We start from the raw sequence: 15,122 nt of genomic DNA, 5'->3' as shown, positions 1-15,122 counted from the left end.
CCACAGATGCTGCCAGACCTGCTGAGCTTTTCCAGCAACTTTGTTTTTGAATATCTTCCTAGATGGCAAAAGTTTTAATGAAAGGTAAGAGCATTTTCCAGTCTAATGTAAAATGGAAACATTTCATTCGCTTAAAACTACATACAAATGTACCTGTAGCATTGCAGGTTTCTGGACTAAATGGCAGCACTTTCACATATTTATCATTTGATCCAGTAGCCAATAGTTGTCCGCAATGACTCCAAGCCACGCAGTAGATTGATCCCTTGTGGTGTTTGTTCCTTTTAAACTTTACTACAGGTTGCTTAGGTAAACTGTATGCACTAGAGATAAGTCATGGCAGTGGTAGGGATGGTTGGGATAAAAGGAAGGAAAGATGGAATAGAAAGGAAAATCAGATCGTCAACAAGTAATAAATATTAATAAGTCTTCAAAATTTTAAAAACGTACTGAGTACTTCATTTTTACAGTATATCAATTGTAATTTTATCACATCAATGGATTTGAGGCTAGAAATTGTGTCATTCTGAAATGAAGTCAGCTAATGAGCGAGCTGTTTGACAAAAGGTAAGATTTACATTTAAGATTAAGAAAATGATTCATCTAAATGGTTTTTCTATATAATAATGATTCATTACTTTGGTCTTTAATATTATGACTTGTACTTTAAATAATGTGTTCCTTATTTAAATTTTTTTCAAGTGAATTTTGGCTTGAATGAAAGTTGCGAATATCTCTGAAATGGCTGGATTCCCTACGCTAATCAATGCCATGAGGTAGTATTTAGGTGGGCATTCATAGTGAGTTTGCATTTTCTGACATCTCTCTCAATAAAGTACTGCTGGGGAACCTAGGCTCAGGTACCTCTGCAGCAAGTCTTAAGCCACTTTGAACATACTCCAAGCCTTTTTGATACTCAGGGATACTTCACCACTGGAGAAACCTCATGGAGAAGCAGACAAATCTCAAAAATGTTCATATCAGCAAGAATGCTTAACGTTATCACCCAAAAATTGCTACAAGAATGTGGTTACTAAGTCTCTATAAGATATGGTACAAAGGAACTTCAACGGATGTGGGTTATATGTTATGACTCCTGAAAAGTGGTTCAAAATTCAATGTGAACTGAAAGGGTGTAAAAATTGGTCGCATGAATGTAAAATTCCCATGTAAGTTCATTTCCTGCAGCCTGAATTCAGTTCCTATAGTTAAAAATTTCTCTTAAATCAGCACTAACCAGCAATGACATTCTGGAATTGAGAATCTGAAATGGAAAATAGAATAAAGATCATACCCATTCAACAAGGGATGTTCTTCAGCACTAAGGAGTGCATATGACTCTCTCAAATTTATTTTAAACCAATATATCCCCGGATCTTTATGTAGAAAGGGCACTGAAAATGGCTGAAACTCCTGTTTTCTTGCAGCAAATGAGCAGATGATTTTCTCCCAGAACACAACTTATAAAGAAGTCAACTAATTAGTTGCTAGAACATTCCAGGGCGAAGCTGGAAATGAGTCACCCATGAACCTCTCAGTCCTTGTTATGGAACACAACCACTTTGTGTTCAAAGTTGTATCCCACCTCCCTGTGACAAAAGTTGAAGAATGAGGATCCTGCAGATGAAGTGCCTTCAATGCAGTCAGGCATCTGAGCATGTTTTTCTAAACACACATAAAACCATATTTCATAGCCTCTTCAGAGACCAGAAAACTCTTTGAGATAAATATACTTATAATAAAATGCTCAGTAAAAGGGACTTACATTTACATAGGGTTTTATCAAGTGCTGAAGGAGACCTCAAAATGCTTCCACTCAATTACTCAATGTTTGAAATGTAGTCGTTGTCATGAGAAAAACACACCAGATAATTTACAAACAGCTAGGTCCCCTAAACTGCAGATTAAATGAGCAGTTAATCTGTTTTTGATTGCTGTGTTTGTAGGAGCAATGTTGGACACCAGATCTTAAACATCTGCTGTAACAATTTAACTCGGAAGGCTAGTACAAAGCACTGTTAAAGTACCCCAATATCAAGAACAGAGCTACCAACTCAGATTGGCAGTTTTCTGGGGCCAACTGAGAGGAATTCCAATGTAAAACGTATCTTTAGAATTTCATTAATACATTATCTGTCCAATGAACCGAAAGTGCTCTGAGGTAGTGTACACTCCACGCAGAGTTTACACGCTTGCCTCCTCCTTCTAGCAGAAAAGCCACTTGACAATCAATCAGCTTGGATGCCAATTGTTTGTTATATTGACAGTTACATTTTTAATAGTTTCATATATTAGTTTCTTTAAAAAGAAAATTACCTTGGGTCAATACTCTCTGGGTAAGCACACACCCGTAAAGTTTTAGTATTTGAACCAACAGCATAGAGAGTCCCACTTGGATGGAATGATACCGCTCTTATAGCTTGAGTGTCTTCGAGGGTATTAATGGCAATGAATTGCTTTCTGGTTCCATCATCCTATGAACATTTAAAAGAACAATTAATTAAATCTTCTGAACTTCCAGAATAAACAGATGTCCTGCAAATATTGTTATATATATGGAATCAGCAATACTGAAAACACAATTTGCTTTACAATGCAAAAAATCTCATCACATTATATGTCTCATTCTTCTGGACTTATATAATTCAAGTTTTTCTGGGTTAATCAGATGTCTGAAATGTGTGGAAGTCATCACTCAGTGTCTGAGATATTCACATACAGACTTGCCTTCTGTGACATAAAGACCATCCTCTCCCTACATAAGGATGTCCTTACGCAAGTTCAGAAACCTCAGGTGTTGACAATGGAAAGAGACAAATGTGTACAAATTTCATCAACTAAAGCAATGGAGTTTAACGGTATGGTAGATTGGTAAACGTCTAACTGTTTGTATAGCCGGGTTAACCATTTCACATAGGATTTTCAGGGTCATGAAGCAGGAAGAATTCTAATTCCCAGTAACAGTCCAATTGTAAGAATCGCAACTGATATCAGTTAAAGTGGTGGGTGAATCATCAGAGTTGTAGCCAATCTGACATCTGCCTCGCTTTCTGTTCCAATAAGGGTCTATATCAGCTTGAGGAAGAGCACCTCATCTTTCAATCAGGCTAATGAACAGTTCAATGATTTTGAATCTTAATGTGCTCATTTCTACTGGGATGACAGATGTTAGAAATGATTCAGCTTTTTCTATCTATAGTCCCTAAAAGGCTGTTGTGCTACAGTGATATTGTCATCTTGTCTAAGCCAGCAGGTCTGGGTTTCAAGTCCAACCTGCTCCAGAGGTGTATCATAACATCTCTGAATTAGAAAATACATATACCTACAGTCCCCAAGGGCTGTTGTGGCATGGAGGTTGTATCCCTCAGGACCTATCTGCTCCACAAGTGTGTACTAACATCCCTGAACTGATTGATTAAAAGATTATCTACAGTCCCTAAGGACTCTTGTGGCGCAGGGGTAGTGTCCCTACCTCTGAACTAGGAAGTTCGTGTTCAAGTCTCACCTGTTCCAGAGGTGCCATCTCTGAACAGGTCAATTAAAAAAATATCTATCCACAGTCCCTACACCTAGTTCAGAATGTATAGGTTCAAGTGCTACCTACCCCACACACATTTGATTAAAGATATCTACTATAAAATATCTAAATGTGAGAAAACAAGAGTGAAGTGAAATATTTGAGAAAAATAACACATTTGTGCTTGGCTGAAGTAGTTCAGTTGGGAGACTGTTAGACTGAAAATCCTATGGTGTCTGATTCAATCCTGGATTTTGGGGCTCTTGTGGTGTAGTGGTAGTGCCCCTACCTCGGAACTTGAACTTCAGTTCACATTCCATTTGCTGTAGAGGTGTGCCATAACACATCTGAACAGGCTGATAAAAAATAGCTACTGCCACCTCCTCTTGACTTCTCTAGATTTTTGCCCTATTCTCAATTAATCTCTCTCGTGTTTCATCCCATCACAGATATCCCATTTTGTTCTTTTCCCTTCCTCTGTAGTTGCTTTAAATCAATTACATCTCTCACCCTTTTCAGTTTTAACAAAACTGGAGATGTTTTATGCATTCATGGGATATGGGCATTGCTGGCTAGGTTAAAATCTAATTCCCATCCTTAATTACCCTGGGGAAAGTGGCCGTTAGCTGCCTTTTTCATTTGCTGCAGCCCTTAAAGTGCCGTTAAAAAGTGAGTTCCAGGATTCTGACCCATTAATAATGAAGAAACAGCAATTTAGTTCCTAGTCAGGATGGTGTTTGCTTTGGAGGGGAACTTGTAGGCAGTGGTGTTCCCATGTATCTGCAGTCTTTGGCCTTCTTTCAGGTGTTAGAGGTCATAGGTTGAGAAGGCACTATTGGAGGAACTTTGGTGAGTTACTGCAGTACAGCCTGTAGATTGTACACACTGCTAACACTGTGCATCAGTGGTGAAGGGAGTGCATGTTGAGGATGGTGAATGTAGTGCCAAATAAGTGAGCCGCTTTGTCCTGAATGTTGTCAAGCTGTGTTATTGGAGTCACACTCATCCAGACATGTAGAGAGTTTACCAACACATTCCTGAATTATCTGACAGTTGGTGGACAGGCATTGGAGAGATTGCAACTAACAGAATTCCTAACCTCTAACCTGCTGTTATAACCACAGTATTTATGTGACTTTAGTTCAGTTTCTGTTCAATAGTAGCATCCAGGATAATAATGCCATTGAATATTAAAGGTCATGCTTTTTTTGTTTGAGATGGTCATTGCCTGCCACAAATGTTACTTGTCATCTGTCAGCCAAGCCTGGATAATGTCATGTTGCATCTGAACATGGAGTGCTTCTATATCTGAGGTGTTGCAAATGGTGCTCAATACTATGCAATTATCAGCAAATATCTCCAATTCTGACCTTAGGATGAAGGGAAGGTCATTAATGGAACAGCTGAAGATGATTCAGCTCAGGATACTACCTTAGAAACTCCTACAGTGATGTCTTGGTCCTGAGATGATTGACCTGTAACAACCACAACCATTTGCCTTTGTGCTACGTACCTTCTGTATCTATGATTCCAACCAAAAGACAGCTTTCCCCCAATTTCCCCGACTCCAATTTTGCTAGGGGTCCTTGATGTGATGTTTAATCAATGCCTTGATTTCATTTCTGGAATTCAGCTTTTTTGATTGTGTTAGGACCATGACTGTAATGAGTTCAGGAGGCGAGTGGCCCTGGCAAAACTCAAACTGGGTCTCAATTAGGAGATTACTCTACTGCAAGTGCTATTTGATTGTAATACACCCCTTCAATCACTTCACAAATGACTGAGAGAAGACTGGTAGGGGTTAACTGTTTCTTTTACCACAAATGCTGAGTATTTCCAGACTTGTCTGATTTTGATGTCAGACTTCCAGCATCTGAAGTATTTTCCTTTTCTAAGAAATTTTAAAATTACGGTGACAATGGACTGGGAGTCAATTTTAGCTAGTGAAGTGATTTGCTAGTAGACTTCCACGTATTAGATTAACAATTGCAGAGTTTTTGATGAGCACAATTTATGTGGGGTGAAAAGCTGGAGGCCAGCCATCAATGCATCTGATAGTCAAGGCTACAATAATAAAAGACATAGGTTAGGGTTTAAGCAGCAGATGGGTTGAAAGAGTGATATAGTTACCATGTTGGAAGTGGAAAGTCTTAATGTTATCATTAAGATGTGGTTATAGTTCATCTCAAAGTCAAATATGAAATCAAGCTTGAGAACTATCTTTTTCAATCTCTGATAGTTGTCAGGGACAGACACGGAATTGGTGGCTGGTGGCTGATGGCTCTGTTCTTGGTACAACAGAATCAAAGATTGGCAGGCAGATCTACGAACAGAACAATGGGCTGGCTGACTTATAAAGAGAAGGTAGTTTGGGTACTAATGACGCAAGTTCCAAAGTGGGGTAAAGCTAGGGCAAGTCAAAGCAGAGCTCTTTGAGATAAAGATGATAAAGGTAGACATTAGGTTGATAGTACAAGCAAGAATCAGGCTGAACATCAAAATGATCAGAGGGAAAGTGCACACTGAAATACGCAAGGAAGAGAATATGATTAGAAACAACTATCATAAAAGGCAATCTGAACAGTTTCTACAAAACGACAAATAGTAAAAAGGTAATGGGCAGAAGGATAGAAATGATTAGGGACTAAAACAGGAAACTAGCTATGCAGACAGAGAGCATGGCTCAAATATTATTGGAGAGATTTAAACAGTGAACCAAAGAAAGATTTAGCAACAGGTAATACACAAGCAGACTAACAACCAATATTAAAAATTCAAGTCAAATTCCACTGAAAACCTTTATGTAAAGATTTACAAAGGGATCTGCAACATTAAAATATTGAGTTAGCCGACACAATTCCCTGTTATGCCTGTAGCAGCACTCTTCTCTATAAGTTCCCCATCAAACTGTTGAAAGTAACTGTGTATTTTTAATTTTTCTTTTAAAGACAGTGTAATTAAATGAGAAAGAACTGCTTTAAAACCAGTGTTTGAAAGGGTGGCTGTATGTTTGGAAAGCAAGTAACCAGACACCCATTGCAGACGAGTAACTAACTTGAACAAGTGCTAACTGAAGTTTGAGGTGCACATAATGTGGAATCAAGGGGTATACAGATGCAGCTTCTTTCTGGCAACATGCAGTTGACTGGTCTATGTACTAGTGATCAGTTATCAATGACGGAGACCTTTTTGCCTGGAAGCAGTTGTGTGACTGATTCCCACGTAACTGTGCAGCTTTGAGCTATAGACAACGTTACGGAAAGAGAGAAGTGTTCAGTTCTTCTCCAGCTCGAGAGCAGCGTCTCTGTTCTCTGCAGATAAAATTTTAAACCTGAAGGAAATGAGTTTATCTTTCCTGCAACAATTGTTGTAAACTGTGACTTTTAACTGAAAAGTCTGAGATGCATTCTAAGTGACCCAGCCACCTTATGTCTTTTACCAATCAGTGCAAACATCCAGAGAAAGATATGTGAAGCAATATGCTGGCCAGCAGAAATGTCATAAGGATTACAGAGTCATATAGCATGGAAACAGACCCTTTGGTCCAACTTGTTCATGCCAACCAAGTTTCCCAAACTAAACTAGTACCACTTGTCTGCATTTGGCCCATATCCCTCTAAACCCTTCCTATTTGTGTACCTGTCCAAATGTCTTTTATATGTTGTATCTGTTTCTGCATCTACCACTTCTTCTGGCAGTTTAAACAACAGAATCTGGAACAAAGATTATTGAGTTTTCGTTCAAATTTTTCTCCCCTGCCCAATAACCTATTTTCCCCGTCTGTCTTGCACACACAAGCAAGGAGGATTTTATAAGGAGATTTGAGTTTTAATTTGTCATCTTATAGGCTGACAGTTTATAACTGTTTACCTAAAGCTAGAATCTAACTACTTGTAATATAAAGTAATTCTTGTTCAGTACTGAAGCCTCATCCATGCTTTCTATCAACCTGGGTCTGAAGGTCAGATAAATTGGTGAACTTTGTGTACTTCCTAAAAACTTTAACTTTTATGGCAATTCTGGGAATAGTGGGGTTTATTTCCAGCACACCACCATAGTGAGTTATGAAACTGTAATCGTTCAGTTCTACATCATAATCATTCCTTCTCCATAGTAACTTGCATGGTAACAGCTATCTGCTGAAATATTTTGAAATTATATTTGCTTGGTGGAGAAACCTTCATAGCCCACCAATTTGAATTGGCCATTATGTGCTCCAGACACCACTGACTCAACATGTTATTTGTTGTGCTTTTACAAAGCTTCTAGGTTGGTTGTCTTGACTACTATCTGTGAGCATGCCAGCACTGCATTATCAACATACGTATCTATTCACTGCTGATGTATTAATTAACAGTAAACAAAAGTTTAAAAAAAGGAAAGGCTGACACCTGAGATAACAAGGTGTAGAGCTGGATGAACACAGCAGGCCAAGCAGCATCAGAGGAGCAGGAAGGCTGACGTTTCGGGCCTAGACCCTTCTTCAGAAAATCATTTTCTGAAGAAGGGTCTAGGCCCAAAACGTCAGCCTTCCTGCTCCTCTGATGCTGCTTGGCCTGCTGTGTTCATCCAGCTCTACACCTTGTTATCTCAGATTCTCCAGCATCTGCAGTTCCTACTATCTCTAAGGCTGACACCTGACTGGCTTATACACATTTATTAGGTCAGATCCAGTGTGACAGTCAATTTTTTAAAAAACAACAAATAATTAGAAAAGGCAACACATCTACAGCACAAAAAGAAACAATTTCTGAAAGAACTGAAAAAATACAAAAAGTAAACCACGGTCATTAATAAATTTCTTCTTAGCTTAAAGAAAATTGGATTACCAGATAAAAGCTTTCACAAATTCTCTCTCCCCCACAGGTACGAGAAAGACTTTTCACAGGAAGACTAGGTTAGCATTTATTGCACTTTCTTAATTGTGCTCAAGAAGGTGATGATGAGCCACCTTCTTGAACCATTGCAGTCCAGAGGGCTTGGGACAGGACAACCTATAGTGCTGTTGGTGACTTTCAGAATTTTGTCACAGCAACAATGAAAGAATGGAGATGCAGGCCCCAGTTAGGGTGCTATATGGCTTGTAGGGGAACTTGCAAGTGATGGCGTCCCATGGATTTACTACCCTGTATTTCTAGATAACAAAGGTTGCATGATTGGACAGCATTGTCAACGGAGTCTTGGTGTGTTGCTGCAGCGCATCTTGTAGAATGCATGCACTGCTGCCACAGTGCATTGGTGGTGGAGGGAGTTTAGCGTTTAAGGTGGTATATGGGGTGCCAATCCATCGGGCTGAATGGTGTTCAATGTCTCCAATGTCATTGGAGTTGCACTCATTGAGGCAAGTAGAAAATTTCCTATCATATTCTTGACTTGTGCCTTGTAGATGATGACAGGCTTTCATGAGTTAGGAGAGTTGCTTGCTGCAGAAGTCGCAACAGAAACTGAAGTAGATAAGCTACATAAATACTGTGGATACAGGAGCTGGTAAATGGAATGGAATTCCTCAGTATATTGATACTAAGGTTCAATTATTATAATGCCATTATATGTCAAAGGGGTATGGTGAAGTTCTCACATTTTTTACATAGAAACAAACAAACAAAAAAGACAGAAGTCAGACTCTAAAAGAGAAACAAAATGAGAATCATCACATGCAGATAAAAAGATTTATGTTTCTTTTAAAGCAATGCTGAGTTATTAATGTGATATGAAATTAATATTAAACAATTAAATACCTTCAATAACGGTTCCCTTGTATGAGAATCTTTGTCAGTTTAGTATATATAACATGCACCAATAAATTCTAACATTACTTAAGTTTAAGTCGTGTACCTCTTCATCCTTTGTCCCATTTCCACTGACCAAAGCATCTTCCAATATTGGTGAGCTTATTGCAGGATCTTTGGAAGATGAAGAATCTGCACTACATTAAAATAAAATTAAAAGCTTTAGTTAACTATATAGTGTTTGTTAAAAGCTTAGGACAGTGTATAGTTTAAAACAACACCATAGAGCAATTAACTGGAAGGATAATTGTCAAGTACTTAACAGCAGCAAACCTACTGCGATTACATGTCAAATCATCTTATTTGGATTGCATTTTAGAACTCTCTTTACTAGTAATTATTCTTTTTCAGAACCGTGGAAGCATTTAACTCCACGAAGTTACTACTGAATTAGTTTTGTCAACATCTCAGCAGTGGCTAAGAGAAAATAAACTATTATGCATTGATTTGCGATGTGCTAAAACTGTTCAGCTTTCAGCATTCAGAAAGGCTGGACCAGTGAATAACAGCTTAAATAGAGGAAGTATTTGGTTCAAAAGGATATTGTAAATGAAAATGTTTCATTGTGTTTTACGTCAAAACAATGAAACTTTTTGTTTTGCAATTTCCAGTCTTTCATTGATATTGTTGCTGAAATATATACATCTTACTTACTTCTGCATGTTAAAGAATGAAGACCCATCAGAATAAGGGAATGTGTTCCCTGTGCTTGTTTTACATGGAGTACTTGTGCACTGGCTTGAAACATCAGACAATCCTGAACGCTGATTAACTTCAGGTGTTAAAAAATTAGTGGCTGAAGAGCCATTTTGTGCATTTAATTGGTTTCCATTACACTGTTGGTTTGGAGACTGTGCCTCAGTGCTAAGATTATCCATTCCTAGATTTAATTCTTCTAGCTTTTGCATTGATCTGTTTCAAAATAAAACAGAAATTAAATTGACCATCAACTTTAAAAAGTCCTATTATAGTATTTTACTTCAGAGATTCATGCTGACAGTTAAACTGTATTTAAAAATCAAAGAAACTTTTGTTTTTAAACAAGATACAATGGTTCAGTGTGAAGACACATTAACTTTGGGAGGGGAACAAAGCATGTGGACTGTGATAGTGCTTGTACCAGAGCTGAAACTGACTTGTTAAGGAACTGCTCTGTGAGGTTCTGCTGCTGGCTTGCTCCATCATCTTCATTGACCCCTCCTTCTAGTAACATTTGCTGATACATTTGTCTTTGTTGCTCCTTTTGCTCTAGATGCTGTTGGTAGCGCATCCGCTGTCGATAGTACTCTTGAAATTGATCTGCAGGTTCTCTCAGCTAAGAGGTTAAAGATAATTATATTAAGAATTATTTGCATTCATATGAGACACTTTATTTAAATGTTGTTCTATACATCAGGAGAAATCAAGCAGAATCTTGGAAGGTAGTGTTATGAATGCATATTGCTCCAAGAAACCCAGTGTATAATCTTGGTGTATTCCACTTTTTTTTAAACCACATGTTATAGCATAGAGCCTTAGAATTCTGCAAGGTCCCATATATCATTCCATGTCGAGTTTTCTTATTTAGGGCTTTGATAGGGCATAACAATTGGCGTTAAAAACAGGAACACTAACAGAAGTGTATGTGCTGTTGTTGGTCCATAATGACAATAGGTTTAACAACGGTAATCCCAAATAGCTTGCTAACATTCATTCACTGGCTGTGCACATATCAAGTAAGGTACTGGAGGCTTCTTGTTGCTCATGTAACATGACCCAAAGAGATTTCAATTTCAGGATTACAGGAGAAAATGAAAAGAGAAAAAAAATCCTATTGATGTATGCCTGGACCTTACTTATCTAGCAGCCCAGTCTGTGAATAGTTGAAACTTATAGCTGCTTTTCAAAAATAGAATCCAAGAAAACAAACTTAGTGTTATCACAATACAGTAGAGAAAAATCAACAGCATTCTCATACCAAATGAAATAATAGCCTAACCGATCACAAAATTGTAGTATTTGAAGTACTAAACAATAGGGGAACTTTCTGTATTAACATCTGCAAACTTTTCAGAATTGTGAAAATATTGAAATGTAAAGAAATGTCTTCAAGCAAACTGTATTTTAATGTTATCATACAAGGATTTTATTAAAACAAATTTAGCTCTTCTAAATTAATTCATTTTCAAAATTGAATCAGTTGTAATTGCCTTTCCAATTCTTGCCAAGCTAGCAAATATCCAAGTCACATAAATCACTAAGTGAGCAATATCGAGCAACTTGAGACAGGTTATTGGAATCAGAGAACAGGGAACTATGTCATAATCTTTAAAATGAGATTAGTGAGCACAGCACAAAGCTTAAGTAGAAACATGAGTGATCAGAACCATGGCAATGTAGGAAAATTGAAGAAGAGATCATTCCTGCTTGCTGATACTTCACTCAAATGCTCTGCATCTCAGGGTTGGTTTAAATTTTTGAGTTTCATTCCTGTGAAAGCATTCCAATGAAAGCAGTTCATAATGTTACACTGAGTTACAGGATGTTATCTTTGAGAAATAGTTTCACGGTCAAGAGTTCGGCCTTTTCCTAACCAGAAACCTCTGACTGTTACCCTTCAAAACAGTGTCCATCACTTAAATCTTATAAGTGTATTATCTGAAAGACGGACAAATCTCACACAAATGCAAGGTGCTGTAGTATGCATATGCAGATATTGATTCCTTTTGTTTATAAACAAAAACTGCAGGCTACAGGTTTAAAATGAAAAATGCTGAAGAGATAGTTTTAATAAAAAAAACTAACATTTACCTCATTCTTTTCCATTTTAGAAGTGGCTGGACTTGATGCCACTTCTATGGAATTGACAAGTGACGCTTCATCCTGAATCAAAGTTTCAGCATTACCACTACCACCGGAATGCTGAACTCTGGGTACTGGTGAATCTGTCCTAAAGATGTGGAGCGAAAAGGAAAAGGAACTGAATTAACAAAATAATTAATAAAATATTACAATTATTTTCAAAGGACATGCAAGGAGAAAGTAATTATTCGCCTCTGAGACATTACTTTTTTTTGTGTCCATAAGACCTTTGTCATCACAAGAATAAGGTGACAATGATTCTAGACCCTGAGGTCATTAAAATGTTAACCTACAAATGGCAGACAGGAGGAAGAACAGATATGACCTGGTCATGCAGTGGTCACATGAAACGTCAAGCTGGCACAGAACACTGCATAACCAATGCCAAACATTCCAAATAGAAACGATATCACAGGTGGATGCAAATTATTTGAAAAGCATGGGCTCTCATTTGCCACTGGTGTACCATGGCAGAAATACACAATGCACTACAGCAACTGTCCCAAGGTTCCTTCAATAGCACTTTCCAAACTCTTGACCTTTACCACACAGAAGGAATCATGGGAACACCACCAAGTGCAGATTCACTTTCAAGCTACATTCCATGGACCTGGAACAATATTACCATTCCTTCACTGTTGCAGAATTCTGGAATACCCCAGCAGGACTGCTGCAGTTTAAGAAAACGGCTCCTAACCACTATTGTAAGGACAATTAGTGATAGCAAAAAATATTGGCCAAACCGTTGACACCCACATCATGAAGGAATGAAATAAAAGTAAAAACCTACATAAAATGCAAAAATACACATGGACCTTAACAAATGGAAACATACAAAGAACAGCCAAAAGCAATTGAAGAAAAGTAAATGCTAGCAATAAAAATCACGCAAGATATATAAAACCAACATAAAGGTTTTTACAATTGCATTAATAAAGAGTGATCAGGAGTAAGGTGAACCCTTTTATACTATTTCTTTTCTCAATAGTAAGAAAATAATACAGAAAGAGGTAATTATAGAATTATGACTCTGATATATATTGTCAGGGGAATTCTTGGTTATACTAAGGTTAGGTGACTGAACAACTTGAAAATTTGCAGATGGGAAAAATGGTGAATATATTTCAAAAATAGCCAAATGTGAGGTTAGCTACTTTGGGTCTAATTTATGCAAATGGTGAAGAGGTAGAAACAGTGCAGGTCCAAATACATTGACCATTAAAATGTATGAACAGATACAGAGAATAAATCAAAAAGCCTAACTGAATGCCAGCATTCACATCTAGAGAACTGGAACAGACAAGGCAGAAGTCACGATTCGGCAATATAAAGCCCTGATCAGACCACAGCTGCAGCGTTGTGGGCAGTCTGGACACATCATGTGATGCACACTGTGAAGGTCCCAAAATTATTAGATAAGCAAGGTGCTAATGGGAGGAAAAATCTTGTAGCAGTCTCTATCATAAGGAAATAAGTATTTGAAAAAAATAATGGCACTGAAGGCAGAAAAGTCATCAGAACCTGACAGCCTGTATGCAAGGGTTTTAAAGGAAGTGACAGCAGAGATAGTGGAGACATTGGTGAAAATATTCCAGAACTGTCTGAATTCTGGGAGGTTTCGAACAGGCTGGAAAACCATCAACGTGACACCCCTATTCAAGAAAGGAGGAAGACAGAATGCAGAAACTGCAGGCTAATTACCTATCATCTGATAGCTTATCAATGGGAAAATCCATTAAAGAAGAAATAGCAGGATTCAGAAAATCTTAACTAATTAAATATGTTAATATGGTTTTGGGAAATTTGCTAGTATTCTTTGAGGATGTGACAAACAGAGTTGACACAGGGGAACTGATAGATGCAGTGTACTTGGATGCCCAGAAGGCATTCTAAAGGGGCTACAAAAAAGATTATTGCACAAGATAGAAGCTCATAGTATTGGAAGTAATGAATTAACATTGAAGATTGATTAACACAAAGACTGAATTGGAAATAATGTGTCTTTTCCAGATTGGAAAGATGTAACCAGTGGAGTGCTACAAGGACCATCATTTAAAATCTATACTAATGACTTGGAGGAAGGGGCAGAGTGTAATATATCCAAATTTGCTGATGATACACAAATAGATGGGAGGACATGTTGCGATGAGGGCAAAAACAGAAGTTGCTGGAAAGCTCAGCAAGTCTGGCAGCATCTGTGAAGCAAAAAAAAAATCAGAGTTAACATTTCGGGTCCAGTTCTGAGGAAGGGTCACCGGACCCGAAATGTTAACTCTGATTTTTTTTTCTTCACAGATGCTGCCAGACCTGCTGATCTTTTCCACGAACTTCTGTTTTTGTTCCTGATTTACAGCATCAGCAGTTCTTTCGGTTTTTATTTGTGATGAGGACATATGGGATTTGCAAGGAAATAAAGATAGATTGGGTGAGGCGGCAAAAACTTGGCAGACGGAGTTTAGTGTAACATCGTGCACATTTAAAGAGTGCATAAATGAACTGCAAAGTTTTTCATCCCAGTCTGGCATAAAAATAAAATGGTATTTGTCGTCAGACCATGGCTAATGACAGAAATTCGTGATAGCATTAAATTCAAGGAAGAGACATGCAATTTGGTCAAAACAAGCAAGAGAGCTGAGGACTGGGATCAGTTTAGATTCCAGCATAGGCGAAACTAATCAAGAGGAGGAAATTGAGTGTGACAGTGAACCTACAGGGAACATAAAAACTGATGCAAGAGTTTGTATAGACATGCGAGTAAAGATGAGTATAAGTCCTCTACAGTCAGAACAGTGGAATTTATAATTGGAAACAAAGAGATGAAAAACCAAATAAATACATACGTTAGAGATAGTAGGAAATGCAGATGCTAGAGAATCTGCGATAACAAGGTGTAGAGCTGGATGAACACAGCAGGCCAAGCAGCATCAGAGGAGCAGGAAGGCTGACGTTTCGGGCCTAGACCCTTCTTCAGAAAA

The 15,122-nt window shown here is 37.9% G+C and overlaps 1 protein-coding gene across 5 annotated transcripts in view; it reads right to left on the bottom strand.

Annotated features, from left to right (window-relative positions):
- The window catches only part of wdr47a (WD repeat domain 47a), a 73,205-nt gene that overhangs the window by 20,372 nt on the left and 37,711 nt on the right, over positions 1-15,122 (bottom strand). For all 5 annotated transcript variants that reach the window (XM_020527785.2, XM_048602189.1, XM_048602190.1 and 2 more), the window contains 6 exons: positions 12,097-12,235; positions 10,443-10,621; positions 9,961-10,218; positions 9,353-9,443; positions 2,317-2,474; positions 154-323 (listed from right to left, as the gene is read on the bottom strand). In XM_020527785.2, the coding sequence (XP_020383374.1) occupies positions 154-323; positions 2,317-2,474; positions 9,353-9,443; positions 9,961-10,218; positions 10,443-10,621; positions 12,097-12,235 (995 nt within the window). The remainder of the gene's footprint in view (positions 1-153; positions 324-2,316; positions 2,475-9,352; positions 9,444-9,960; positions 10,219-10,442; positions 10,622-12,096; positions 12,236-15,122) is intronic.

The sequence above is a fragment of the Rhincodon typus genome, chromosome 10 (assembly GCF_021869965.1).
Source record: "Rhincodon typus isolate 14 chromosome 10, sRhiTyp1.1, whole genome shotgun sequence".
Classification (NCBI taxonomy): domain Eukaryota; kingdom Metazoa; phylum Chordata; class Chondrichthyes; order Orectolobiformes; family Rhincodontidae; genus Rhincodon; species Rhincodon typus.
Note: the sequence above shows the minus strand (reverse complement) of the source record. Positions and strands in the feature narration are given on the sequence as shown.